Source organism: Stenella coeruleoalba, assembly GCF_951394435.1.
Source record: "Stenella coeruleoalba genome assembly, chromosome: 1".
Taxonomy (NCBI): Eukaryota; Metazoa; Chordata; class Mammalia; order Artiodactyla; family Delphinidae; genus Stenella; species Stenella coeruleoalba.
Window position 1 is genome coordinate 124910310 of NC_137169.1, and position 24970 is coordinate 124935279.

The 24970-nt window shown below is 60.2% G+C and overlaps 1 protein-coding gene across 1 annotated transcript in view; it reads right to left on the reverse strand.

The window, feature by feature from the left end:
- The window catches only part of NAV1 (neuron navigator 1), a 210937-nt gene that overhangs the window by 146287 nt on the left and 39680 nt on the right, over positions 1-24970 (reverse strand). Inside the window, exon 2 of the mRNA XM_079911959.1 lies at positions 1863-2606. Within this exon, the coding sequence (XP_079768085.1) occupies positions 1863-2575 (713 nt within the window). The 5' untranslated portion in view covers positions 2576-2606. The remainder of the gene's footprint in view (positions 1-1862; positions 2607-24970) is intronic.

The following is a 24970-nucleotide window of genomic DNA, read 5'->3' on the forward strand; positions in this document are numbered from 1 at the left end:
TGTCCTTGGCCCCAGTCTTCCCCTGCCCAAACCACAACCCTCCTGCAACCCTCACCCGGGGCCTAAAAGGGGCAGGTCTAGGAGGCGGGGTGGTGAAGACCCCTGCTGCGGTGGTGCAACACTTTTCTGTTTACGACCCAAAGAGGCAACAGATGTTTGCTGAGCGGAGGAAACCTGTCTGTTCAGGTCACATTGAGACATTCAAAGGAAAAAGTCCCGACCTTACTGGAGGACGTCAGATTCTACATCTGCCAGGGGGCTCGCAGGGTAGATGACGTAAAATCTTGAACAGCTGAACGCCTAGACACTTTCCCCCAAAGATGGATTCAACAGGAAGAAACTCAGGGAGGAGAAGCAAGTCCCAGAGTCCGCAGGGAAGCAGGTCAGGGATGGGAAAGGACCAGTCCCAGGAAGGTGTCTGATCAGCTACGAATGGGAGTCCAGGAGGTCACGGGGAAGAAGTGTCAGGTGTGCCAGGCGGAAGGGATGCTCTGAGGGGCAGGGGTCCCCGGGGCAGGCCTGCTCCCGTCGTGGGGTAGCCGGGATCCCTGCAGTGCCTGGAAGCTCACTGCCGGGGGGTAATTTGTGAGCCTCTCTAGTTGCTGGAAAGTTCTTCCTCCTGAGCTTCAAGAGTCTCTCTACCTTCTAAGCACCATGACGTGGATTCAGGGCGTTGGAGCCGCACCAAGTGAATCTAAGTCAGCTTACAACACGACAACCCTTCACGTCTTTCAAAACAGCTCTCAGACCCTCTCTCAGCCTTCCCCTTCCAAAGCAAACTGCTTCGGCTCCGTTAATCGTTCCTGTAACACCTTTTCGGATCCCTCACCAACCCGTCCGTCTTCCTCTCCATGTATTTTCGTGCACCAATGTCCTTTTAAACTGTGGAGTTCGTAACTGAATGAATGCAGTGCGCTGGAGGAGGTGGAACGTGCAGACGAGGTGTTGGGGCCCAGCTGTCTGTTACATGGTGAAAGGGAGCCCAAGACCTTTCAGGGGTCAAATCACACTCTTGGCTTTGAGGGAAGGGTGCAGCTCCCCTCACCAACCCCAGCCACTCCAGCCCGGGAGACCCAGTGTCCGGGGAGCGTCTCCACCCAAACCGTGGGAGAGCTTGTCCTCGAATCAGCACAGAGAGGAAACCCGGGACGTTCGGTTAGCCGGGAAGCCGCTTCCTTTGCATTTGAGTATCTCTAACCCGTGTCATACTTAGGAATTAGAATGCCGCTTACTTAAGGTGGCCATTTCAGTAAAGAGTTATATTTTTATGAAAGAACCACAGTTGATGGAAGCGTTTTTCTGTGCTCTCCACTTGTGGTGTCTGAAGAAAGCAGGACAGGCTAGCTTGTTAACCATGCCGGTATGAACGGTGGCCTGGCCACTGCAGACGGTGGTGACGTGGCCCAACGTGACCACGTCAGAAAGAAGCACGTCCGAGCGCCCTGGGGACAGATACGCACAGGCAGCGTGGAAAGTGGAGAGAGAGGGCAGCAGACGGGCAGGTGCAGGGCATCAGTGGGGGCGGCCAGGGGGGCCGTGGGGGTTTCAGCGACCGCGGGCTGGGGGCACAGCCCGTCACGTGCTCTCAGTCTAACTCAGTGGTGGCAGCTGTCCCACTGGTGAGTCGGGCGAGACCCACCTGCCTACCCGCCTACCCAGGTAACTGGCTCTTCGGCAGCCACGGCACCCTGACGCACGGCCGCGTTGGGGGCACCCTCCTGCTGAACCTCTTTGTGGCGGCGTCCCCAGAGTCGGGTCCGGGTCCCCCTGTTAAGGTCCTAACCCCGCCCCAGCTCTCCAGGCCCCGCCCACCTTCTATTCTCTCCACCAGCCCCGCTCCCTCCGCGGGCTCCGCAGCTCACCTGTAGCGGAAGGGGGCCACGGTAGCGGTGACAGGCTGACTCTGCTGATGGACCGAGGAGAAGCTGATGACCCCCGGGGCGGGCGGCGGGCGTGCGCTCCGCACGGGGCTGCAGACCGGGGAGCGAGGCCCCGAAGCTTCCCGGGCATCAAGCTCCGAAGACCTGGGGCCCCCAGCACTTTTGTAGGGTACATCTCTTTGATCTTTTCCTGGGTGGTTAGATGGCTTTCGACCTTGACCTTCGGGAGCTTCTGCATGAGAACTGGTGCGGGCGGGGCTCCTGCCCCGGGTCTGGCGGGTCAGAATCCCTTCCTGGGCCACCCTCTTCTTTCCCTGGGCGCCCTGCGTCTCCCCGGCGCTTCTGCACCCAGCCCGGCTGGAGAGCGCTGCTTTGGGGGTCGCCCTGGGACTGCTCCAGGGGGAGCAGGCGAGGCCTTCAGCCCCCTCAGCTGACTCCCTCGCTGCCCCAGAGGCCCTGGGGGAGCCTCTCCCCCGGGAGGCCTTGGGAGACGAGCCTCTGGAAGGGCCCCCCGGCTTGCCCAGTCTTGGCGAGGCTGCCCGCTGCGGGCTCAGGGCCAGGCCGGCCTGGTGCGGCCGCAGCTGGGGAGAGGCGGTCGGTGTATGAATCCTGGTCTGGGAAGCAGCTCGAGGCACAGGGATGGAGGAGGCGTAGTGAGGGCGGCCGGCAGAGTTCACACTGGCCGTCCCGTCCATGGTCAGCAAGGCTGGCGGCAGGGCTACTGTGCTGCGGAGAGAATGCGGACAGTTAGGCGGTGCCCTAGGGAAGTCACATCCTGATTCGGTCTCGGGCCCAGCTCGAGGCGAACCCCTCTACCTCTTGCAAACACACACGTGAAAGTGCTCGGGGATTGTAATGCCCTGTACAAACGGGGTGATCTGACCTTGACTCCGTTCCTGTCCACCAATCGGGGCCAGACTCCCCTCCCACAGCCCCTTCCTTCTTGGATCTCTCATTGTACCTGAGTCTAGAATGTTCTGCCCACGGTGAACCGACTCCCTGTGCCCCCAGCCTGCTCCTGCCACCTGCCCCTTTACCTGATGCCCAGCTCTCCCACAGGACACCTCTCCAGTGGACTGTAATCTCCCAGATCCCACTGGGCGCGAAGGCGGGGCAGCCCATCACAGTTACAGATCCTAAACTTGTACCCCCGCCCTGGTCAGGGCCCTGCCACCTGGCTCACACCAGCCTCTGTCACTGACGCCACCCCTCCTGGTCCCTCCCCACCGTCCCCACCCACCCACTCTGTCCCTGGAGATGTGGGCACCCAGCTCACAGCCTTTCTTCCTAGCCCCTTCCCCACCCACCTCCTGACCTGGCCAAACTGACCTCCGCCCCCTCCTCTGGTCTCAGAGATGAGTGTCCCACTCTGAGATAAAGGCAGATCCCTCTGGGCACCCCCTGCCACCTGATCCTTCTCTTTTGGACCCCGATCTACGAATTACCCCATCTTTCTCACGTATCCTTGACCAGCTTCCCCTCCCCGCCATGTTAACGAATGAATTAATTGATCTATTAATGGCTTTCATTTCAAAGGGAATTCGAAGCCGGCTACAAAGACACGGAAAATCAACTCCAGATGAAAGAGTTCCACGTCGAAAATGAAATCATGAAAGAATGTGCAGAACGTATGCATGGACGGTCTCCTAATTTTGTTGTGGGAAAGGTCTTTATAGCATCACATCAAAGGTAGGAATCACAAAGGGAAACACTGATAGATTTCAGTTCATAAAAATTAAAATCCCTGAATGGACAGAAGAGCCCTTTCCAAAGGTTCATACCGTGAATAAACTGTAAATATACTCGCAACATATATAAGAGACAAGGAGTTAATAATACCTTTACATACAGGGAGCTCTACCAAATCAACCAAAAGCAAACACCCTGTAGAGGAAGGGGTCAAAGGGTTGAACAAGAAGTTCATAAGATAATAAATACATCTGGCCACAACATAACAAAAACAAAGGGCTTCATTAAAATTGAAGAGATGAAAATTAAATGTTATCGTTGGTTGCTGTCAAATTTACTATCTCTTAGAAAATTATAATTTCCAGTCGTGGTATGAGCACAGCACCACAGGGCCCTGACACTCGGCCATGGGAACAGCCCCAGATCCAGAAAATTATCCTTGGGGAATGATGACAGATGTGAGCAAATGTCTGTACCGGGAGGATGCTCGCGGTGACTTGGGTGAGATGGAGACAGGGGACACTGGCACAGAGGAAAGGCCACCAGAGCATGGCAGGTCCACCTGAGGCCACGGGGATGTGCCCTTCCCTGCTGTGCAGAGAGCTGCCGGCCACAGCACGGACCACAAGCTAAACTGTAAGAAGCCAACGGAGACCCTCAAGCGTTGATGGATTTATAGGACTAAGCTTGAAATGACCGTGGGAGTCTGTCTGCTCTGCTGACAGATGGAGTAATTTCCAAGAGACCCAGAAATGCCGTGACCCCTCGCCCTCTCCTCTACTTTGCATGTCCATGACTTGGTACCAGTATTGGATGAGGTGAAGCCCCCCTACCTCCTCTGGCACAGAAGGAAGGCAAAGCCCGGTGTGACCAGGGGGCCACAGCCGGCTGCCCCACCCCCAGTGTCTGCCCATCACCTGGACCCACAGGGCATCATGTCCACGGCTCGCCTGACCCCACTTCTGCCTCGTGTACCCCCTGACCACCCACCAGCCACAGCCTGGAAGGTCACTCTGAGTGGCCCCCCACCTGCCCACACTCTCCTGCAGGGCCTGCCGTGTCCCCAGCCCCAGCAGGCCCAGGACAGCCCTACAGGAGGGCCTGGGAAGTGCTTTCGTAAAGGCACTCAGAGGACGTCAGGCAGGAGCTGCCTGCAGCTGTAAGAATTCCAGTCAATGTCGTAGCCCCTCCACGCCCAGTCTGCAAAACGAGGGTGGGATAAAACCTGAAACCACAGTCGGGTGGGGAAAGAGGGAGTCTTTAAGTCAAGAAGAGGACACCGTGCCTCAGCCTGGCCTCAGGACCTGCAGTAGAACCTTCCCCGTGGAGGTGAGAGCAGGTTTGCGCTGTCACCCCTCCTAGCCACCGCCCCAGCGATCAGCTCCACGCATCTCTGGCGATGCCTCGTAGGACCAGAGGCCCAAGCGCGGACCTGCTCACAGGCTCACGTGGACCTGAGCTGCTGCCTTTGGCCTTGGACACAGGGCTGAGCCACACGCTGACCGGCAGGGCCAACCAGCTGACCACCTATGAGCAGGGCCCCAGACCACAGCTCTGCATTTCAGCACCCCCAGGTTTAGTCCTGCACAGGTGGGCACAGTGCCACATGACCCGCTGCCGCTTCTCCCCTCAGCCCCAGTGGGGGCACAAAGCCACGTGGTGCCCCAGACCACCCCTTCTGGGAGCTGTAACTGCGAGGGGACCCGGAACTGCATCCTGGCTCTGCCCGCGTCTCTCCTGGGAGCCCCGTCCCGTCCGGGTGGTGCTGCCCACGAGCCCCGCTCACCTGCATGGTCCTCGGCGCACCCCCAGCTCCCCTCGATCAGACCCTCCCCTCCCCGCACCCAGGGGCCCCTGCCTCTGGGCCTGGCCGGGTTTCCAGCCAGAGAGCCCTGAGGCCGCGCAGGCTGCCTCTTCCTCACTTGCTGATGGACCAGATGCAGTTGCTTTTACTCCATCACCATTTTTTCCAAAGCCGGATGGGAAGAGGATTCATACTGGTCCAGTGGCAGGTCACAGCTGGGCAAGGGCGGGGACCGAGGAGGAAGACCCCGGGGTTACGGGTCTCCAGCAGAGGGTGGGGGGGTTGCTGGGGAAGAAAGGGGAGAGATGTTCTTGAGGGTGGGCTCCTGAACCCCGAGGACAAAGGTGCCTCCGTGGCACCCGAGCTGCGTTCTAAATGGACCAAATGATCTGGGGGACTCCCGTGCCCGCCCCGGGCTCAGGCTCTCCTCCGGGAAATGATGGGACCCCCCTCTGCCTCCCTGCTGCCCCGCTTCCTGTCCAGAGCAGGCTGGATAAGGTACGGGGGCGAAGAGGTGCGCCGTACCGGCCCCTGTCCAGGTTCTCAGCGCCAGACAGAGACGTCCCGCAGAAGCAGGACGGTCTGCCTCTTCGGGGCAGGGCTCTGTTCAAGCCACGGTGCTTGGCGTGACCGCCGCTCATCCCTTGGGATGCCTCCCACATGTCTGGGGAGCCTCAAGGGCAGGAGGCTGGTGGGGCTGACCGTGGAAGCAAGGAGCCCGCTTCTTGCCGTGTGCGTGTGCGTGTGTGGTGTCGGGGCTCCTACCAGGTCCCCTGCCCCTAAACACGCCCTTTCTGCTCTTCCACACTCCAAGTGCCCTATCTGAAGTTTCACGCCACCTCGGCGAGCGGACTGAAGCCTCGGGGGTCCCTTAGCGCTCTCGTTCTGGGGTCCTCATCACAAAGCTCATTGCAGCCACACAAGGACCCACAGCAGGACCCCTGTTTTCGCTGACCGTGGTGCCGGGGACCCCCGAGGGCTGAGCTCCGGGTTCTGCTCTCAAGGAGTTAAGTCTGCCCGGGAGGAAACACGGCCACCCTCATCACGGCACGGGCGTCGTGTGGACGGACGCGAAACCAAGTGCCGTGGGGAGCGTGTGTCACAGGCTGCAGATGAGGCGGGACCTGGGAGGCTTCGGGAAGAGGCAGCAGTGGGGTCGGGGCTGCTCGGGGGTGGTTTCGGGTCTGGGGAGCAGAGGGTGTGATGGCTGGTCCCGAAGCCCACGGGCTGCCGGCGCCCCTACAGCCCCTGCTCTTCAAAGTGACTCTGGTGGGTGGTGAGTAAAGTGCTGGGTGCAAAGGTTGTTTGCTGATGGTGCAACCTCAGGCAACTTCCATAACCTCTGCTTCCTCATCTGTGATGTGAGGCTGAAACTAGACCTGCCTCTCAGGGTTGCTTTGGAGACTAAGTTAGTTATAAGCGTAAAGTGCTTAGAACAGTGCCTGACAACTAGTAAGGGCTACAATCACAGGCGCCCAGCGATGGAGACGGGGCCGCCTGGTCTCCCAGAGCCCCTGCCAGGCCCGGCTCAGAAGCCTGCGGCATCAACAGGAAACACGCCGTCCATGTGGATAGGACGGCACCCAGTGTCCATCCACCAGCAGAAGGGACAGGAACACGGGCGAGGAGGGAGTCCAGCTCTAGAGTCAGGAAGAGCTGAGTTCAAATCCTAGCTCTGCCTCGTCTTGCTATGTGGCTGTAGAGAAGTTATGTAATTTTTCTGAGCCCAAAGACCTCATCTGCAAGAAGCAGTCTGAGAATGTTGTAAAGATTAAATGAGAGAATAAAGGTGACGGAGCCAGCAGGTGCTCAAGAGATGGCAGAAATGGTGTTAAGAACAGCTGTCCTCCTCCCGGAAGGGAAGGAGACAAATTCACGTGCCGAGCGGGACAGTGTCGTGGGTACCAGGGGAGTTGAGAGGCTGGGGCCTTCCTGGGTGGGGCGGCCTGGTCCCAGCACCCCACCCCCAGCAGGCACGTTCACCTTCCCCCACCGCCAAGGGCTTCGTGTGTATCAATTCGCAGTTGCCCCACTCCACAGGCAGGGACACCAAAGCACAGAGACATACGGAAGGCTCTGGTAGACACACAGCCAGTAAAGGGCGGCATCACGTAGGGCCGAGACGGTCGAGCTCTGGCCAGGGCTCTGCCTGCCCCGGCTCTGTCGCCCGCCCGCCCGCCCGCCCCCAGGCCTCCCCGCCGACTCCCTGCCGCCCCCAGCCGCCCACCTTTCAGCCGGAACCATTCTGGCCCCCGGCCCCAAGGGGACAAACGGAGCTACTGGCTCAAGGCTCCAAAGACCCCAGAACCAGGACCCGCTCTGGTCTACGCATGCTTCGCTCAAGCTCAGAAGGAGGTGAAAGCGGGGGCGGGAGGGAGGCGAGGAGGGCGGTCCCCCCAGGTCTGTGGTCTCCGGGCAACGTCTAGAGGCCCTGGTGCTGACCGGACAGCTCCTCCCGCGGGGGCGTGGAGGAGTCGCGTCTGCGCGCTGTGAACGCAGCCGGGGTGCCCCTTTCAAAAGGGTCAGAACATTTAACCACAGCACTCAGAGGTGGGATGTGCCGAGAGACAGAGAAAAAGACAAAAATAAATACACAGAAAAAGATATTTAAAAAAGGAAAAGCCTGGGAGGTGGGACTCCCGGGTGCTGGTCCCATGAGTCCCCCCGGGGCTGCGTGAATTGGGGCAAATCATTTCTGTTCCCCGGTGCGTGGAGAGGCAGGAAAAGCTGCCTCTCAGGAAGAGGGGGGAAGGCAGCGGACTGGCGCGTGGAAAAGGGCTCGCTGAGGCCAGCTCTGCACCGCGGAAGGTCCTGGAGGCAGAGTCCCCACCCCCTCACCCCACCCCCTGTGCAGGTCCGGCTTGTGGTCCTAAGCGAGTCACTTGTCGTGCTCCCTCATCCGTACAGCTGGGTTCTTCATCGTCATCCCCATCTTATACAAATCAAGTGAGTAATTACAAGAAAATCACTTAAGACAGTGCCTGGCCAGAAAAATCACTGAAGAAATGCTAGTTAAAGTCAAACAAGTCATCAGCACAGGGTTTATCCCTGTTCTACCCAGATTTCCCGCCGGAACCTCCGTCACCCATTCCAGTCCCAATAACATAAACGTTTCCCTCTAACCTAAATTTCTACGCCCTTATTGAGCATCTGTGGGACAGCCAGTTTATACGGGATGGGGGTAGGAGGGCAAACAAAGCCAGACACGGTTCAAAGTAAACCTTGGGAGGTGTCCTTTCTCTGAGGCCCCTCGAAGCTGAGGTCCTCCTGCAGGATGAGGAGGGACGGCCCAGGGGCGACATTTCCACAGGCGGGAAGGTGGGCGGAATGACCTTCGGGGGCCGGAAGCACAGATAGATCCCTGGGCTGCAGCCCCGGACCAAGGGCAGGTTTCCTACCCCAACTGACACGTCGGTTCTTCCACCCTGGAGCCCTGACCTCCCGTGGCCAAACCCAGCTTGGGTCTCACTTCCGGTCCAGAGGCCCCGTCTGGTCCCCAGAGGCAGAACCACCCCAGGGGACAAACAGGCGACTGAGCCGCCACAGCCCTCGGACAAACCCCACAGGTACAGTGACCCCGCTCACTCGCACCCACCACGTCGGTGCAGGGACACACGCAGCTGTATGCACACGTGCTCGCTCACACACACCCCCACACACGCCTACACACTTAGATGCACACGTGCCCTGGCTCCGGCTTTCTGCCCTCTCTCCGTGTCCCTTGCACGGCTCCCATCCGGCCGGGAGGTGGGGACACCCTCTGTGTCCTCCCGTCCTGGTCCATCTCCAGTGCTCACAGGCTCTCCCTGGAAAAGTGGGCCCGACCCCCGACTGTGTGCGCACAACTTTCATCCCGTGTGTGTGCGCCCCAGACCGTGTCCAGCTGACACGCGGGCTACGGACGAGGAGGGAGCCAGGGGAGCATCCCTGTGCGGAGAGGAGGAAACGCAGGGCCTGGGCGCCTCCCGGCCCTCCTACCCCCACCCACACCCACGCTCTGGCTCCACGAAGGACCCAAGACCAGGCGTCATGGGGGGGTTCCCAGGGCTGAGGACAGGCCTGCAACACCGTTTACTAAACGTTCTCTCTTGTTCAGCCTCTAGCCTCTGCCCACCTCTCAGGACCGAGATGACGGAAGACCTGAGCTGTGGGTGGGCACTGGGGCCGCAGTAGAAGGATCTCAGGCCCCCCCCCGCCCCTCCTCTTGGCCTCTAGACCCGGCTTTGGACTCCAGCAAACTGGGGCGGGGCGCCATTCAGCCGGGTCTTGCCCTTGGCAGAGAAGGCGATCACCCCGGTCAGCGTGGAGAGGACAGGATGGACAGCCAGCGGTGTCGTCATTTCCAGGGGGCATGGGCAGACTGGGCACCGCGCTGGCAGGGAGAGAGGAGAAGGGTCCGCTGGCTGGGACTTGGCAGAAGGTGGGGGGCGGCTCAGTACGGCAGCGCCCGCCTGGCTGGCTCCTGGCTCAGAGTCGGGGCCCGACTGTCCCCGAGCGGTGGGACTCAGCAATCCCCTCCCCATCTCCACCCCCAGAGCCGGGGCTGTGCGCACACCCTCGGGGATTCCTTTAGCCTAGAAACTGCAGACAGCTCTTCTTTCTGGCCAGACGGCAACAAGTTCTCACAGAGGAAAAAATGGGACCGGCTGTGATCATCTCGGGCGACGTGAAATAGGTCAGTTTGCTGGCATTTACAGTGAGTGGTCAAGCTCGTGCCGAGACCCACCCAACTCTGTCCCCGGGTCGGCTTCCCAGGACCGAGCAGCTGCCTGGATCTGCTTCCCAGAGAGGGTTCTCCAGCCCTTGGGATCCTGGCTGAGTCCAGGCTGGGTCCAGGCCGACAGGCGGGAAGAAGGGAGACCCCAGAAAACCCGACGGAAGAGGGGCTCACCCACCCCCTCAGAATCTCTCACCCAGCTCTCTGGGCTGCAAGTCCTTCCCAGGGGTCTAACCTCCACTCTTCCTGCCCAGGGTCCAGTTGCCTTCCTGGTCCCCATTTGGGGGGCTGTTTCTCTGGCCTCTGAGAGAGAAGCCCACCCGAGCTCCGGGGAGGCCCCGAGCCGCAGCTGAAGGCTCACGTGTGTCAGCTGGGTGGCGTTTTTTACTGATCTGATCCATGTAAACGGCTCCACTGTCAAGATCCTTGGTTCCTTTAGCCAAGAGAAATGACTTAGTACCAGTGAACATCAATGATTTAAAACTGCCCCACAGGGACTTCCCTGGTGGTGCAGTGGTTAAGAATCCGCCTGCCAATCCAGGGGACACGGGTTCGAGTCCTGGTCCTGGAAGATCCCACATGCCGCGGAGCAACTGAGCCTGCGTGCCACAACTACTGAGCCTGAGCTCCAGAGCCCACGAGCCACAACTACTGAAGCCCGCGCACCTATAGCCCCGTGCTCCGCAATAAGAGAAGCCACCGCAATGAGAAGCCCGCGCACCGCGAAGAAGAGTACCTCCCGATCGCTGCAACTAGAGAAAGCCCGTGCACAGCAACAAAGACCCAACACAGCCCCCAAAATTAATTAATTTTAAAAGAAACCAAAACTGCCCCACTAAAACAAGAGTGGATACATGTAAATGTATATCCCAATCACTTTACCGTACAGCAGAAACTAACACAACATTGTAAATCAACTCTACTCCAACAAAATTTCATTAAAAAAACCAAACTGCCCCACAGATCACAGGGGCTGGAGGTCTCCGCCAGGGAGCTGAGCTGGCCTGGGGAGCACGTGCAGCCCAGAGCTGAAACCCCTCCGGGGGCTCCCAGGGCCCCTGTGATGCAGACGAGAGCTTGGGGTCTGCGTCACAAGGGTGCAAATGCCCAGACCCTGGGAGGTGCCCCACGACCGTCCTGCCGCACCCCGTCCTTCTCTCTCTCCTCCCCTTGCTCGTGACGCCCTGCAGGCCAGTCAGTCACTAGAGGCCTGGCTTCCCAAGTGACTGTTGAGCCTTCAGATGGGCCCCGGAGCAGAAGCTGGTGGAGCCTGGGGCGGGGAGCTCAAGGCTGACAGAGAAACTGGAGCCCACGTGGCCCCCGGCAGCTCCATGTCTGTCACACTCGCTTCCTTCTTCTGCTCCCTCAGCTCCAGTGCCGGCCCAGGGATGGCTGGTCTAGCCAGGCGCACGGAGGGGAATCACCCAACAGGCACCACATACGTCCAGGCCCCAAAGCCCAGGGCCACGGGGCTGGGCAGGAGGGGTCTCGGGGATTCTGAACTGCTCTCAAATTAAGCTCTCCACCCGGAGATGCTGCCCCTTGGGGAGTGTGGGCTGCTACCCGCTGTGGAACACCAACCCCACGGTGGCCTTTGGAGGGGCTGGACTGCAAACCTACGTGAGGCACAAGTCAGGCCTCCCGCCTCGGGCCGGTTACACGAGCAAAGACCCTGGAGGGCGAGGGTGAGTGGGCACGCGGGGAGCTGGTGGCAGCCTGGGGGTCAGACCCCCGGCCTGGACTCCAGTGCTAAGCATCTCCCGGAGTTGTTCACGTCTAGGCCTCAGGTTTGCCATCTGCAAAGTGGGGCAGGCAACTCCAGCGTGAAAGAGGGGTCAGGTCCTTCCAGAGCAGCAGCGAGAACACCCCCGCTCCTGGCACATGAGTCTCCACGCCGGGCCCATCCCCCTTTCAGCAGCAGCACATCTGCGTGGGAGTCACGCACGGAGGAGCGGCCAGGCCTGGCTGTCGCCCAAGGCCCAGGTGCTAGGCTGCAGGAGACCCCAATCTCAGAGAGCGGCTGTGAGGCTCCCAGAGCTCAGCTCCCCAAGGCCCAGGGTCCGCCAGGTGTCAGCAGGCTGGCCGGCGAGCTCGCGGGAGACCCGCCTCAGCTGAAGCTGGGAGAGCCCCCTCTTCTCTCTCACTACTTGGGGGCGGACGCAGAAGCCCACACCCGAGGCCCCACTCGTGACCGTCTGTACCTCCCAGCACAGGGGCTCCGGGTAGGCTCCCCCCCGCCGGAAGCCTTGCTCAGGAGCTGGACCCGGGCCAGGCGAGGGGGGACGCGTAGGCGTTTGCACTCTTAGAGCAGAAGCCCACAGCTACACAGATCCACCGCTTACCCTGAACGACAGCTGTGACTTCTGGGAACTTTTCTGGGGCGCTGCTCAGGGCCTGGTTCTGCTATTTATAAACGTGTGGCTTTGCAGAAGTTACTTAAATCCTTCAAACTTTGGTTGCTTCATTTGAAAAACAAGGGTAGGGGGCTTCCCTGGTGGCGCAGTGGTTGAGAGTCCGCCTGCCGATGCAGGGGATGCGGGTTCGTGCCCCGGTCCGGGAGGATCCCACGTGCCGCGGAGCGGCCGGGCCCGTGAGCCGTGGCCGCTGAGCCTGCGCGTCCAGAGCCTGTGCTCCGCAGCGGGAGAGGCCACAGCAGTGAGAGGCCCGCGTACCGCAAAAAAAAAAAAAAAAGAAAAGAAAAGAAAAACAAGGGTAGTGACACCACGGAGTTGATGTAAAAATAATGTGTCTTAGTCCGTTCGGGCTGGCTTAACAGAATATCATAGACCGGGGAGCTTACAAACAATAGAACTTTATTCCTCACGGTTCTGGAGGCTGGAAGTTCAAGGTCAAGTTGCCGGCAGATTCAGAGTCTGGTGAGAACCCCCTTCCTGGTGCACAGATGGCATCTTCTCACTGTGTCCTCACGTGGAGGATCTCTTCATGGGGGTCTCATTATGGGGGGCACTGATCCCATTCATGACCTAATCACATGCCAAAGACCCCACCTCCTCATACCGTCACCTTGAGGGTTAGGATTTCAACATAAGAATTTTAGGGGACACAAAAATTCAATCTAAAGCAGTGTGAAAAAGGCTTAGCGTGGTAGCCCAGGAGAAGTGCTTAAAAAGGGCAGTTCTTATAATAAAAATAACATGCTCATCAGGAAAAACTTGGAAAAATCTACAAAAATATAAAGAAAAATTCTATCCCCTACTAGCCGATACTTAGCCTCTTTTAAGTGTTTCGATTTCTTCCAGGCTTTTTACAACTCACACTCATACATATATTCACCATAAAATTATGATGATACTATGTACATACATTTTACACCTTTTCGCTTACTATGTAGTACGCATTTTTACTTTTCATTTAAAAATCTTCAGACATTTTTTCAGAAACATCCTTGTTAATTGCTGATAAACTCTTCTGTGATTGCAGTAACCAAACACTGCTGAATTATCGCACTGTCACTAGCCATTTAGGTCGTTTCCAGTTTTCTACTATTTCCTGTAACACTGCGATGAACAACCGGACCAGCTCTGCCTGAGCCTCAGATGACTTCCTCAGGCTACATTCCTGGAAAGGGGATTATGGGGTCCAAGGCGGGAATGTCATAAAAGGTCTCAGATACAAACTGCAGATCACTGGTCAGGAAGATTCACCCCACTTGTCTTCCCCCAACAGTGTCTGACCCGCCGCATCCTTCTCCCAGTTGCCTGGTACAGCAGTGGGGGCGGGGGGTGCAGCCTCTGTGGGGAGCCTGGCCCTCCTTGCGGCCACACATGCCAAGAGCTTTCACAACGTTCTCGAATAGTCAGGCCAGGCAGGGGAGCAGAACTGGAGGCCAAAATGTGGGCCGCTGCCCTGCCAGCAGAGCTGCTCTGCCTCTGCTCACTGGACCCAGAGAAGAAAACAAACTGCTCGACTTTGGGGCGTCAAGTCAGAGGCTAGGAGGAACTTTCCATCCGTGAGGAGCACCAGTACTGGGACTGGGGCCTGTCTAGTCCTGCTGGGAGGTTTGGAAGGCAGAGAATGCTCACGGCCAGGTCCACGGGCAGCATGGCGGAGGACCCGGGCCTCAGAACAGCCGTGGAGCACGCGGCGGCACCACTGAGGCGGAGCCAGCGGAGAGGGGAGATTGGTGGGTTTGCCGAGGCCCCGCAAGTGCCCTCCGGGCCCTGGGCTGGAGGGGTCTTCCGTGCACCATCCGCCTTGAACAGTAAATACTGCCCGAGCAGGCCCTGCTGTGGCCGCAGGACGGGAGGTTCTGTAGTCAAACATCTTTGCCCTTCTGAGGGTCCTGGGAGGCCCCCGCCATGCATCCAGGTCGCCAGTTCCTCTGTGCCCTAACTGACCCAGGCCCCCTCCCCTTTCTTTTCAGTCCTTCCCTTTTCTGAGACCATCCCCCGACTTGCTTTGCAGGTGGGCTGCGAGCCACATGGTGGCCACCTGTCAGCCCCTTGGAGACGGCGGCCAGAAGACCCAGAGTGAGCCCCAGCCTGGGCCCCTGGGGAGCTAAGGCTTCCTCACTTCCCCCCACACCTCCTCCATCCCTCCTTTCCCTACAAGCTTCCTCCAGGCCTTTAGGGCAGGAAGGCCAGGCGGAGGTGACGCAGCGGCTGCCGAGATCGGCCTATCGGGAAAATCCACAGGGTTCACCTACCCACGGCCCCTGGGCAGGTGCCTGTGTGTCCAAAACCCTGCTTATGGTACCCCCGCCTCCCACTCCTGCCCTGGGTCTTAGCCTGTCCCTAAGGGCTGCTTGCTCCAGGCGTGGCCCTGTTCAGACACACACCTCCCCATGTGCTCCTGAAACCCCCTCAGTCAAGCAGGGATCGGAAACTCCTCCCTCTTCCGCTGCCTTCCTGTACTGACCCACAGAAAGGTGATCACGGGCCCCGCCCCACTCTGTCTCAATAAAAAATGTCTGTGGCTCTCATCCTGGGCCCTCGAGAGAATCTCCAGCCCCACGTGCAGACGGTCAGCCTGGTGATTTGTCATCTCCTCGGTTTGGGTCCAGGCCGCTTGTGACCCCACCCTGGGGACCCTGAGAGCAAGCAAGTTACTACTGGCAAAACTGCACCGATGTCCTGGAACACAGGGTCTCACCACCTCCCGCTACCACCACCTAACTTCTCTTTCTCTCTCTTTTGGCAATACTTGTTGTCATGGAGATTCTAACACAATGGGGCAGGTAGGAAGCCTGTTGCTTGGCAACGAGATGCTGGAGGCACCGGATTGGCTGCTGAGATCTGAGGGAGCAGCAAGGATGCTGAGGGAAGGTGGGAGAGTGGAGGAACACCCTGGGGGACCACCAAGTTCGGGGCGGGGGGAGGGAAGCAGACAAGAGGACCGGGTGAAGAAGGAAAAAGGGAACACGGAACGTCCCCGGGGGCTGGGTCACCCTGTGTATTTGCTCTGGTGCCCTCAGTAAAAACAAAGCAAAATAAACGCACAGTACTGTATTTTCATAGCTCTGTTTACACTGCATCAGGATGGACGGAGATTTCAACAAAAAGAAGGTCCTACATATCAGAGTGGGAAATGCTACAGGAAGACCCTCCGGCACAGCAGAAAGAGCAGGACTTGAGGTCGAAAATTTGGATTTGAAGCTCAGCCCCACCCATTCCTCGATGTGTGACACCATCAAACGACAGCGTCTTAGCTTCAGTTTTCTCATCTGTCAAATGGGAACAGCAGCGTGCACCTCCCAGGGCTGGTGTGATGAGCGCCAACCAGCACGTAGCGGGAGCTCAGGAAGTGGTCGCTAGGGTCACTAGGAGGGCCTTTTGTGACCCACCATTCCTTGTTCTCTTAGTCACCATCATCACAACCAGAATGGAAAGGTTACGTGGAATGGAGAGAGCCTAGCTCCCGATGCCCAGCTGGCTTCCACCCAGACTCACGCAGCTACTGTCTGAGACCCAGTCAGGCCCCCAGTCTCTCTAGGGGCCAGCTGTCCATCCGTGAAATGGGGTAATAGTCTGTCCCTTGGGACGCCATCAGGAGGACCAGATTCAAGTGGGCTCATGACAAGCCTGTGCCCGTCCGGAGCACCCAGTGGGTGCCCTAAATGCCCTAAAAGCCAAGGCACCATTCGAGTCCACGCCCAGGTCTGTGCTCCGAGGCGTAGAGCGTGGCCCCGGAATTTCCGTCTTCCTTCAAGGAAGGGATGGCTCAGCAGTGCCGGGTGCCCTTCCCAGCACCCAGGTGACACGTGACCCCGGAGAGAGGCGAGAGAGCGCGTGCGGGCGCACAGAGATGAAGCAAAGGCACATCCTCCAGGCTCGTCGCCGAGCGCACGAACGTGGACAGGACAATGGCTTCTGTGGGCAGACACAGAGGCAGCGGCCACGGGCGAGGACGGACCACAGCCACCCCTGCGCGCGTCACAGCGAGGCGGCGGGTCCAGGCTGGGACTCTCTCAGGACCGCCACGCGGGCGTCCCCAAGTCACAGAAGAGGAGGAGCTCGAGGGGGCGGGGCTGACCTGGGTTACCTGGGCAGGTGGAGCCTCGGCAAACTACTGGCCGCCTCGCAGGAAGGCGACTCCGCAAACTGCTTCGGGCCCATAAAGTTCTGCAATGATTCCTGATGTCTAGCCTGAAGCCCGCCTGCTGTAATCTTCTGGTCCTGTCCTCAGAGAGCAATGCAACTGGCTGAGCAGGGAAACCAGCTTCAAGGGTCACGCCAGGACCAGGGAGGTGGGTAGACAGGTGGTCACGCAGCCGCCTTGCTGTCTGCAGCTCGCCCCAGCCCAAGCCCCCAACGCTGAATCCCTCTGTGGTTTCCAAGATGACTTTTCCAAAAATGCCACAGGCAACAGAGGGACGCTGGTACCACTTCCGCTGGGCCTGAGGCAGGCTTGCCAGGCTGGGGCGGCCGTGAGTGTGGGCCAGGGGGCCTGAGGAGAGGGCTACCCCGCCCTCCTGGGGTAGCCCGGCTTAGAGCAGCCTCCGCGTGGACCCCTTTTCTCGGGAGGCCTCGGAAGGCCTGGCCCTGGGGCCCAAGCCTGAAGGACTCTAAGTGATTTCACGGTTTAGAAAAGGATCATTTAGAAAAGGATTAATTCAAGAACACAGAGTTACTCTGGGTCTGACAGCGTTCAGGTCTTTTTCTCCTGCGCTGGGAGGAAACACGGAGAAAAAAGCCGTGATTGCAGCAACAAAAGAGATTCAGGGGAGCAGCTCTCTGACCCTCGTGGTGGGCGTGATCCTTCTGGACCCTTGAAGGGTGGATGTTTGCAAAACCCTTCCCTCTGGTGGGGAGGGGAGGGGCAGGTGTGATCCGCAGACCAGGGGCAGGGGCGGGGGAGCAATGGGTGCCCAAGCCGGGCAGGGCTCGGTGGTCCAAAGGGCTTGTGGGGACCCCGCTGCAGCTCCCATGAGTGGGTGGAAAGGGGTGCGGGGGGCCTCCCCCACTTTAGCTTCAAGTGGATCGGTTTTAAACCTTGGCTCTCCACGTGAGATTCCGTTTAGACGATGTGTTTGAAGACTCCTCCAGTTGAGTCACTCCCTGGAGCTGGATGGGGACCGGTGACCAGGAGAGCTTTAATCAGTCTGTCTTGGACCGGAAGCTGGGAGGGGAGACCCCCCTGGGGGTCAGAGAGCTCAGAAAGAAGGAAAGGGGAAAAGCAGGTTTACTGACTCAACCTTTGCAGAGGCCCTGGGAGGGGGCCACCCTTCAGACTTCAGGTAGGGGACCACTGGAGCCGGAGGGTGGCTATCTCCGGATAAACCGGATGTAGGAGCTGTGCCCCCCGACGGCACTCTGCTTTCCCACGAGTATGGAGGGATCAGACACCGAAACATGCTAAGCCTCACTAGTCTTGAATTTCCTGACTCATCTTTGTTCTTTCTTTGTCCCTCCCTTTTAAAAAATAAAGTTTATATTTTGAAGCAATTTCAGACTTACAGAAAAGCTGCAAAGATACTACAGAGTCCCCGTGTGCCCCCCATCCAGCTGCCCTCATGCTTCAGCTTCACATATCCAGGTACATTTGTGAAAACAAAGAACTTAACATCAGCTCCTTACTGTTGAGTAAACTACAGACTCTATTCAGAGTTCAGCAGTTTTTCCACCAATGTCTGTCTTCTGTTCAGGAGACCCCCCACTGCAGTTAGCTTCCCCTACGTTTTAAAATTTAAATTTTCTTCTGCAAAGTCCGGCCTGTCTGCACCGTGCTCCAGGGGACGAGGAGAAGGCATCTGGGCTGCAGTCACTCGGGAGTGATTCTGGGCAGGTCATGGGCAGCAAGGAGAACGAGAGACGGTCTCTCTCCTGGAGCTCTCCTCTGTGCGAACGGAGGTCATTCAATGGTACTAAGGCTTTTAAGCGTGACTGTGGGGGTCTCTGTCCCCAAGAGCTATGGGAATGAAGGGACCACAGTCACTTCTGCTCCAGACCCTTCCCCTCCAGGGCACACAGCCTGGCCGGAGCTGCCCCCTTGGTTCGGAGCCCAGGATTTGGCCTGTTTCACAACTCAGCCTGTTTCTGAGCACAGAAGACTTGGTAATGACAGCAGGAAAAGGGAAGCTGAGAGGGGCCTGCATCCCGGCAGAATTGTTTCCAAATAAAGTGTTATTTTTCCCCTCTCGAGCTCTCCCTGGAGATGACTGTGGAGCTTAAAACCCACTAAATCTCTCTCCTTGTTTATGATACTGACACCCCCTCCCTCCCTCAGTACCTTAGCATGGTCTCTTTCAGAGCAATTACGCTAGGGGTGCTAAGAGTCAGAGCCAGTGCTAGGAAGCCTGCCTGAAGGTCCCCTGCCCCTAAAAGGGGCTCACGGGAAGGGCTTTGATTTCCTAGAGAAACAGATTCATGGAGAGGAGCTCCCAAGACTGGAGCATCAGAGCAGGCCCTGAGTCCTGCATTTGGGGGGCTGGTGCCCTGATGCAGAACTGCCAGGAAGTCCACCCCCCTGTGGCAACCGTGGGCCAGGGCCTCTCGAAGCCCCCAACCCACTTGTTCTGTGCCCTGTGGCCTATGATGGGGTACAGGGCGAGGGCCAGCCAGCGACAGACTAATGGACTCAGGTGCTTGTCCCAGAGTGCAGGTCACGGGGAGGCTGGCTAGCGGGCTTCGCAGATAATAAATCCTTTGTTCCTATTGCCACTGAAAAGAGGGCTCTGGAAGAAAAGGAGTCCCCTTCCAGCCAGAAAGATTGGGTTGGACACAAGACAGTGACAAGGCGAGGACCCAGGAAACACTGCAACAAGGGACCCAAGAGCAGAGTGACCTTATCGTCCCAGAAGTCCCACCCCAACCCGCTGTGGGATCCTGCTTCCCGGGGGACCACCCTGGGCTGGTGAAGTCCATGCAGGAGGCGGCCGGCCAGCTGGCAGAGGTCTGCCTCGCTCTCCTCGTGGCCACGTGGGGCTAACAGAAGCCCCGACCCCAGGAGACGGTCCAGAAGTGCTTCCTGAAGGGCAGAGCCCCACCTGACGATGGTCACCTGTCCAAGGAAGGCAATGGGATACGATGCCCCCTGGAGGGCTCTGCCGGCCCCAGAGAGAGAGCACACCTCTCTCCCATCTACCCATCACCAAGCTGGAGCAGCAGAGCGGGGCTGGCGTCCTAACAGGGCCTCTACCAGCCAGCAATCCACAGTCAGCAGGACGCCTGCCCTCACCCGCCGCCTTTGCTTCCATCACCCTGGCTCCATCCATAAGCTGGGGATGCATTCGACGCATGATGAACTTGAGGTTCGGAGAGTGTGCGAGATGGTCCAAGGTCACAGAGCTACGGCCAGGTTCCCGATTCCAGGCCAAGGATGTCTGGTCAGACCTGCGGTCCTGCCGGCTTTTCGTGACCCCTGCACCCTCGTGCCACGGCCCTAAGTCAGGTCCCTTTATTTCTCACCAGGACAGATGCCTTGTTCTCCTGCCCCGCGGCTGGTCCACTCACACCATTTCCTCGCTGTGGCCACAGGACCCGGCCAAACTGTGGGGCTGACCACGACTCCCCCGTGTAATCAAACCAAGCTCCTTGGGGGCCCCGGGACCCCCCTCGACTTGCCTCCTCCCATTTCCCAGCCTCACCTCCCAGCCTCTCCCTCTCGGACTTTACCCTCCAGTCTTATCCCCCGCCTGCCCCTACCACGTGGCTTCAAGTTTTCCTCCAGCTAACTTCTCTTCACCCTTGCTGCTCAGCTCCGACATCGTCCCCTCCAGGAGGACCCCGGGCCCCCGGCACCATCTGCACAGCTGGTTCTCTGTCTCCGTGGGTCTCGGGCTCAGCTCCAGAGCTCAAGGGATGGAGGCGCCTGAGGCTCCGGCATCAGGTGCCCTGAGCCCCGCTGCTCGTCCAATCCAGGCGTGGGCGGGGGGGGGGGGTGGGTTCCCGGGGCCCAGGAAGCCAGGCCAGGGCCGGGACGCCTCACCTCTGCATGCTGAGCGGGCCACGGGAGGGAGGGAGGAAATGAGAGGCAGCTGGGGAGGAAGCAGGCCGGGAACGTGTCCCCACCGAACAGGAAGCAGGTGGGACGCTGTGCACAGCTTCCTGAGGCCTGAGGGGAGGGGAGGAAGCCTCGCCCCTTTGCTGGGCCGGCTGCTGGGTGCCCCCAGCTCGGCCCCCAGCCCGGTGGGCAGAGCGGGAAGGGGTCTTCTCGAATCCTCCCCTCGGGCTGTAACCAGAGGCCCCCGGGGCGTGTCGGCGGTTACGTGAGGCTGTGGTCTGCACAGGAGGCCCCGGGTAAGCAGCTGCCTTCAGGCTGGGGCGGGAGGTGGCGGAAGGTGTGGGGGGCAGCGGGGCCGAGGCTGGCCTGTGTGTGGCCTGGGAAACGCCGGACGGTAGGGGACGGGCGGCAGGAGGGCTGCAGGAGGCCTGGACCCCTCCCTCTACTCACCCCGTTCACCCACCCCTTCTCATCCTTCCTCTCATCAAAGGCTCCTCCTCAGGGGTCATTTCCTTTCATCCCACCCCAGACCCACTGCTTCTCTCTGGCTAAATCCCATCCCACCTGGCTGGGAGCTCTCCTGGGCGGGACAGTATCTGTGCATCGTTGCACCTCCTGCACCCATGTACACAGTAGATGCTCAATAAATGAGGTCCAGTAGATGGCTACCTGGACCAGCCTGGGAATGATGGGAAAGGACCCTCACAAGCAGCCTGGTGGGAGAGGTGGGCCTGCAGCTGGACCAGGCCCACCGCTCGGAGGAGGAATAACAAGGCCGACATTCACGGCCACTCCCCACCCAGCACAGCACCTGCCTCAGCCCCGCTCGTCTTCACAAAACCCAGGAGGCAGATAACCTCACCCTCTCATTTTACAGCGGAGGAAACCTGGGTCCTCAGCTGCATGGCGGGTCCAGTGGCCACTGCAGCAGGCCACGCCCCTCTCGGTGATAGTCAGACTAGAGGCATGAGCGATCCTCCTACGCGTTCGTGTCCCTCCCTCGGGGCCACAGGAGGTGGAGAGCAGAGCAAAGACCTCGCCCTTGCTGATGTTCAGAACTGAACACGTGCTGCTTCTCTCCCCTACCCGTCCCCGTCCCTGTGGAGAAGGGGCAGAGATCCTCTGCTGGGTGTTCCCCTTCTCTGACCCCCGACGCTGGTCTCTCAATCCCTGGGGCAGAGAGTGGGCAGTGGGCCACAGAGGGCCCTGGGAGAGCCTCCTGCGGGCCAGGGCCCTGCTGGTTTCAGCAGGCTCCGTGCTGGACAGCTCCCAGGGCCCCGGCGGCGGGCGGGCGAGGCTGGAGCTGCCTCAGGCCTGCTGCTCTGCCTGGGTCTCTGCTCGGGTCTCTGCTGGGCCAGGCCAGCTACGGCGAGGGCCAGCTCCCTCCCTGCTGCCGCCCCCCCCCCCCCCCCCCGCTCACCCCACCTCTCCCGACCCGCCGCGTGTCACAGGGAGTTAGGCCCACCTCCCACCTGCCTTGCCCCCCCCCCCCACCGTGGGAACCCAGCGGCTCAGCCGTCCTCCTGGTGAAGGTGGGCTCCACGGAGGGCTCTGCTAGAGCCTGGTCTGACCCGGTTCCTCCTCGGGCTACTGGTCCCGAGCTGTCCTCAGTTAGTCTGACCACAGACCCCTACGCAACCGGCTCTGAAGGCTTCTTCCTGCGGCCTCCCCAGACCCCGTGCAGCCTGGGCGTGGCCTCGTCTTCCCATTCTGGCGGCCTCCTCCCTTCCTTTCTCCTGGGTCGTCCTAAGAGCCCCAACCTTCCCAGCTCGGGGGCCTTGGGGCGCACAGCGCGGCAGAGAGGAGCCCCGCCGGCACAGTGCGGGGGTGACCGCCCGGGAGGGCCTGTTGAGCCGCCTGTGGGGCCGGGGTGTGTGGTCCCATCCCCGCAGACAGACCAGACCCCCCGGCTCCCAGCTCCCGGCCTCTCAGGATGCTCGGCACTTGGTCTCTTCTCCCACCTGCTCTCGGGGCGGTCCCACTACAACGACCCGCGGGGCTCTCGCAACTCGTCTCCATCCCGGGGGCCTCCGCTGGCCCCAGGCTCCTGCCTCTCCCATAGCCCGGCTGGAGCAGCGGCGGGAAGGGCAGGGCCGGAGGGGCCAGCTCGGACCTGGGGAGGAGCCCGCCCCGGGGCCCCTGGGGTCCCCAACCTGACGGTGAGCGGAGACAGCACCCAGGCTCAGGCCACACTGCTTGCCCACCCCCGCCGGAGTACCAGCAGAGGCCCCGTCACAGAGACGCACTAAAGACAGCAAGCACGGTGCCCGCCCGGCCCGCAGAAGCCAGAAGAACTGCTGAGACAAGGAGGAATCAGAAGAGAACGGGGCCAGCAGGTCCCCAGCACTTGGATAGGCTCTCGGTTCCGGATTTGGTCCTGCAAACCTCTGGCTCATCTGTGTCTAGGCAGTGCCCCGGGGCCTGACGACCTGGGGGAAAGCTGACTAGGGCCAAAGACGACAGTGGTCCAGGTTGTGGAGCCTGGGGTCCTCGGGCTGGGAGAGAGCAGAGGTCTTAATTTAGGGGCCTGCAGCTGCCCCACGCCCGCCCCCTCCAAGGGGGCTGGGGGAAGTTGTCTCCGGCCTGGAGCGGATTGAAGCCTGGGAACCAGCGTCGCCCCGACCTGCTGACAGGCATGGTGGGACTGACGGATGAGCCAGGCCTGGGCTGGAGACTGACCGCGGCTGGGAAAGGCGTCGGGCACCGAAGGCCCGCGGGAGCCAGGCGCGGCGCGGGTGACTGGCCACCTCTTTCCCCGGCCCACGCTGAGCCGCTGAGCGCTCGGTCGCAGCCCCTACTCAGCCCCAGAGACCCAAATTTCCGCCTTCCGAGGGACCCACCGCTTGTGGCTTGGAGACGTCTTTGTTGTGTTTGTCCACAGAGACCCCTGGTGATGGGGAGGAGGGTGCAGAGACATGGCCCCTCGCTGAGAACAGCAGCCTCTGAGAGTGACGGGGCCACCCACGGAACCCAGTCGCCACTGGGCTCGCGCCTGGTCTGCAGGTGCTGTTCCGATGCGAGATAATGGCCCCGGGCCACCTGCCCCTCCAACAGCGAGCCTCCGTTTGGCCATCTGGGCCACAAGACCTGGCTCAAACCAACCTCACATCCTGTGGACACAACCATTCGCCTCGTCCTGCCACTCTTCACGACTCAGCCTTTAGAGCACGATCCTAACACCGCCTCTTCCAGGAAGGCCCCCATCCTTCAATTCCTGATTCCCACTCACTGTCGGCCCCTCACAGCCACTGAAGGGACAAGCGAGCACGGCGTGGCCTGCAGAGCTCCGGCCTGGCGGTCAGGGGACCCTGCCGTGTGCTCTAGGGAAGCCCTCGCCCACTCTGTTTCCTCTGCTTCCTCAGCAGCAAAGCGAGGAGCTGAGCCAGGCGCCCTCCAGACCCCACTCTAGGCCTGGCGGTGCTTTGCGCCTCCCTCCCCGTGTCCCCACCTTTGCAAAGTGACCGGAGGCTTTCTCAGGGCAAGGCCTGCGTGTCTCCCTCCAACCCTGATCCAGGCTTGTGTCGCCACTGCAGGTTGCACCACGATTTGCTGACGGCAGATGTCGGGGGGTGGGGTGCACGGAGCAGAGGGGGCTGAATGCAGAGGAGGGGGGAGGCAACGTTTGGAACAGTAAAGGCCCAAACCTAGAAAGCTGGCTTCCCACACCTCAGGGCCCTCCCCCTCCCCCAGGGGGAAAGGAGCTCAGCCTGCATCTAAGGTGTCGCCAAGCCCTGCCTCATCTCGCCCCAGCCCGTGAGCGGCGTGTCCGTGAGGGAGGTGGACGTTTGGGGCTCTGGGCCTGAGTAGCGGCTGCAGCCCGGAGCTCGGGGATGGCGCTGTCGCTCCAGTCTCCCCACCTCCTGACTCAGCTTTCTCACTCTCTGGGACCCTGCATGGGGGTGGGGGATTCTCGGCCACAGGGAACGGCGCACCTGGGGTGGGCCCCGGGGTGAGGCTGTGGCTCTCCTACCCGGAGACCAGCACTGAGGGCAGCAGCAGAGATTTGCACACATCTGCGTACATTTGTTTGTGCTTCTTTCCCCGGTGCCAACCCGCTCCCCACGCCGCCCCCCACCTTGGTGCCAGGCCTGCCCAGCCCCTCCCCAGGCGGGAGCAGCGGGGGCCCACCCAGCCATGACGGAGCCCTGGCTGGGCCCTGACACTGAGAGGCTATGCGAACGGCCCTTTCCCTCCCTACCACCTGACAAAGAGGCCCTCGGGCACACTTCTCCTTGTCACTTGCTGCTAAGGGGTGACAACCACGCAGCCTCACTCCCCTGCCCCTTTGCTCCCAGGCGACCCCCTGGTGCCTTGAGTGGAGGAGGAGAAAAACCGGAGTGTAGAGCCAGAGAGAAGCCTTAGGGATCTGGGAATCCAACAGCCCGGCTTACGAGGAGGCAAAGGAGCGGGCTGGGTCCTCATTCTCAGGGCTGGGAACTCAGCACCATCGTCCTCCTCAGAGCCAAGTGCATTCTAGTA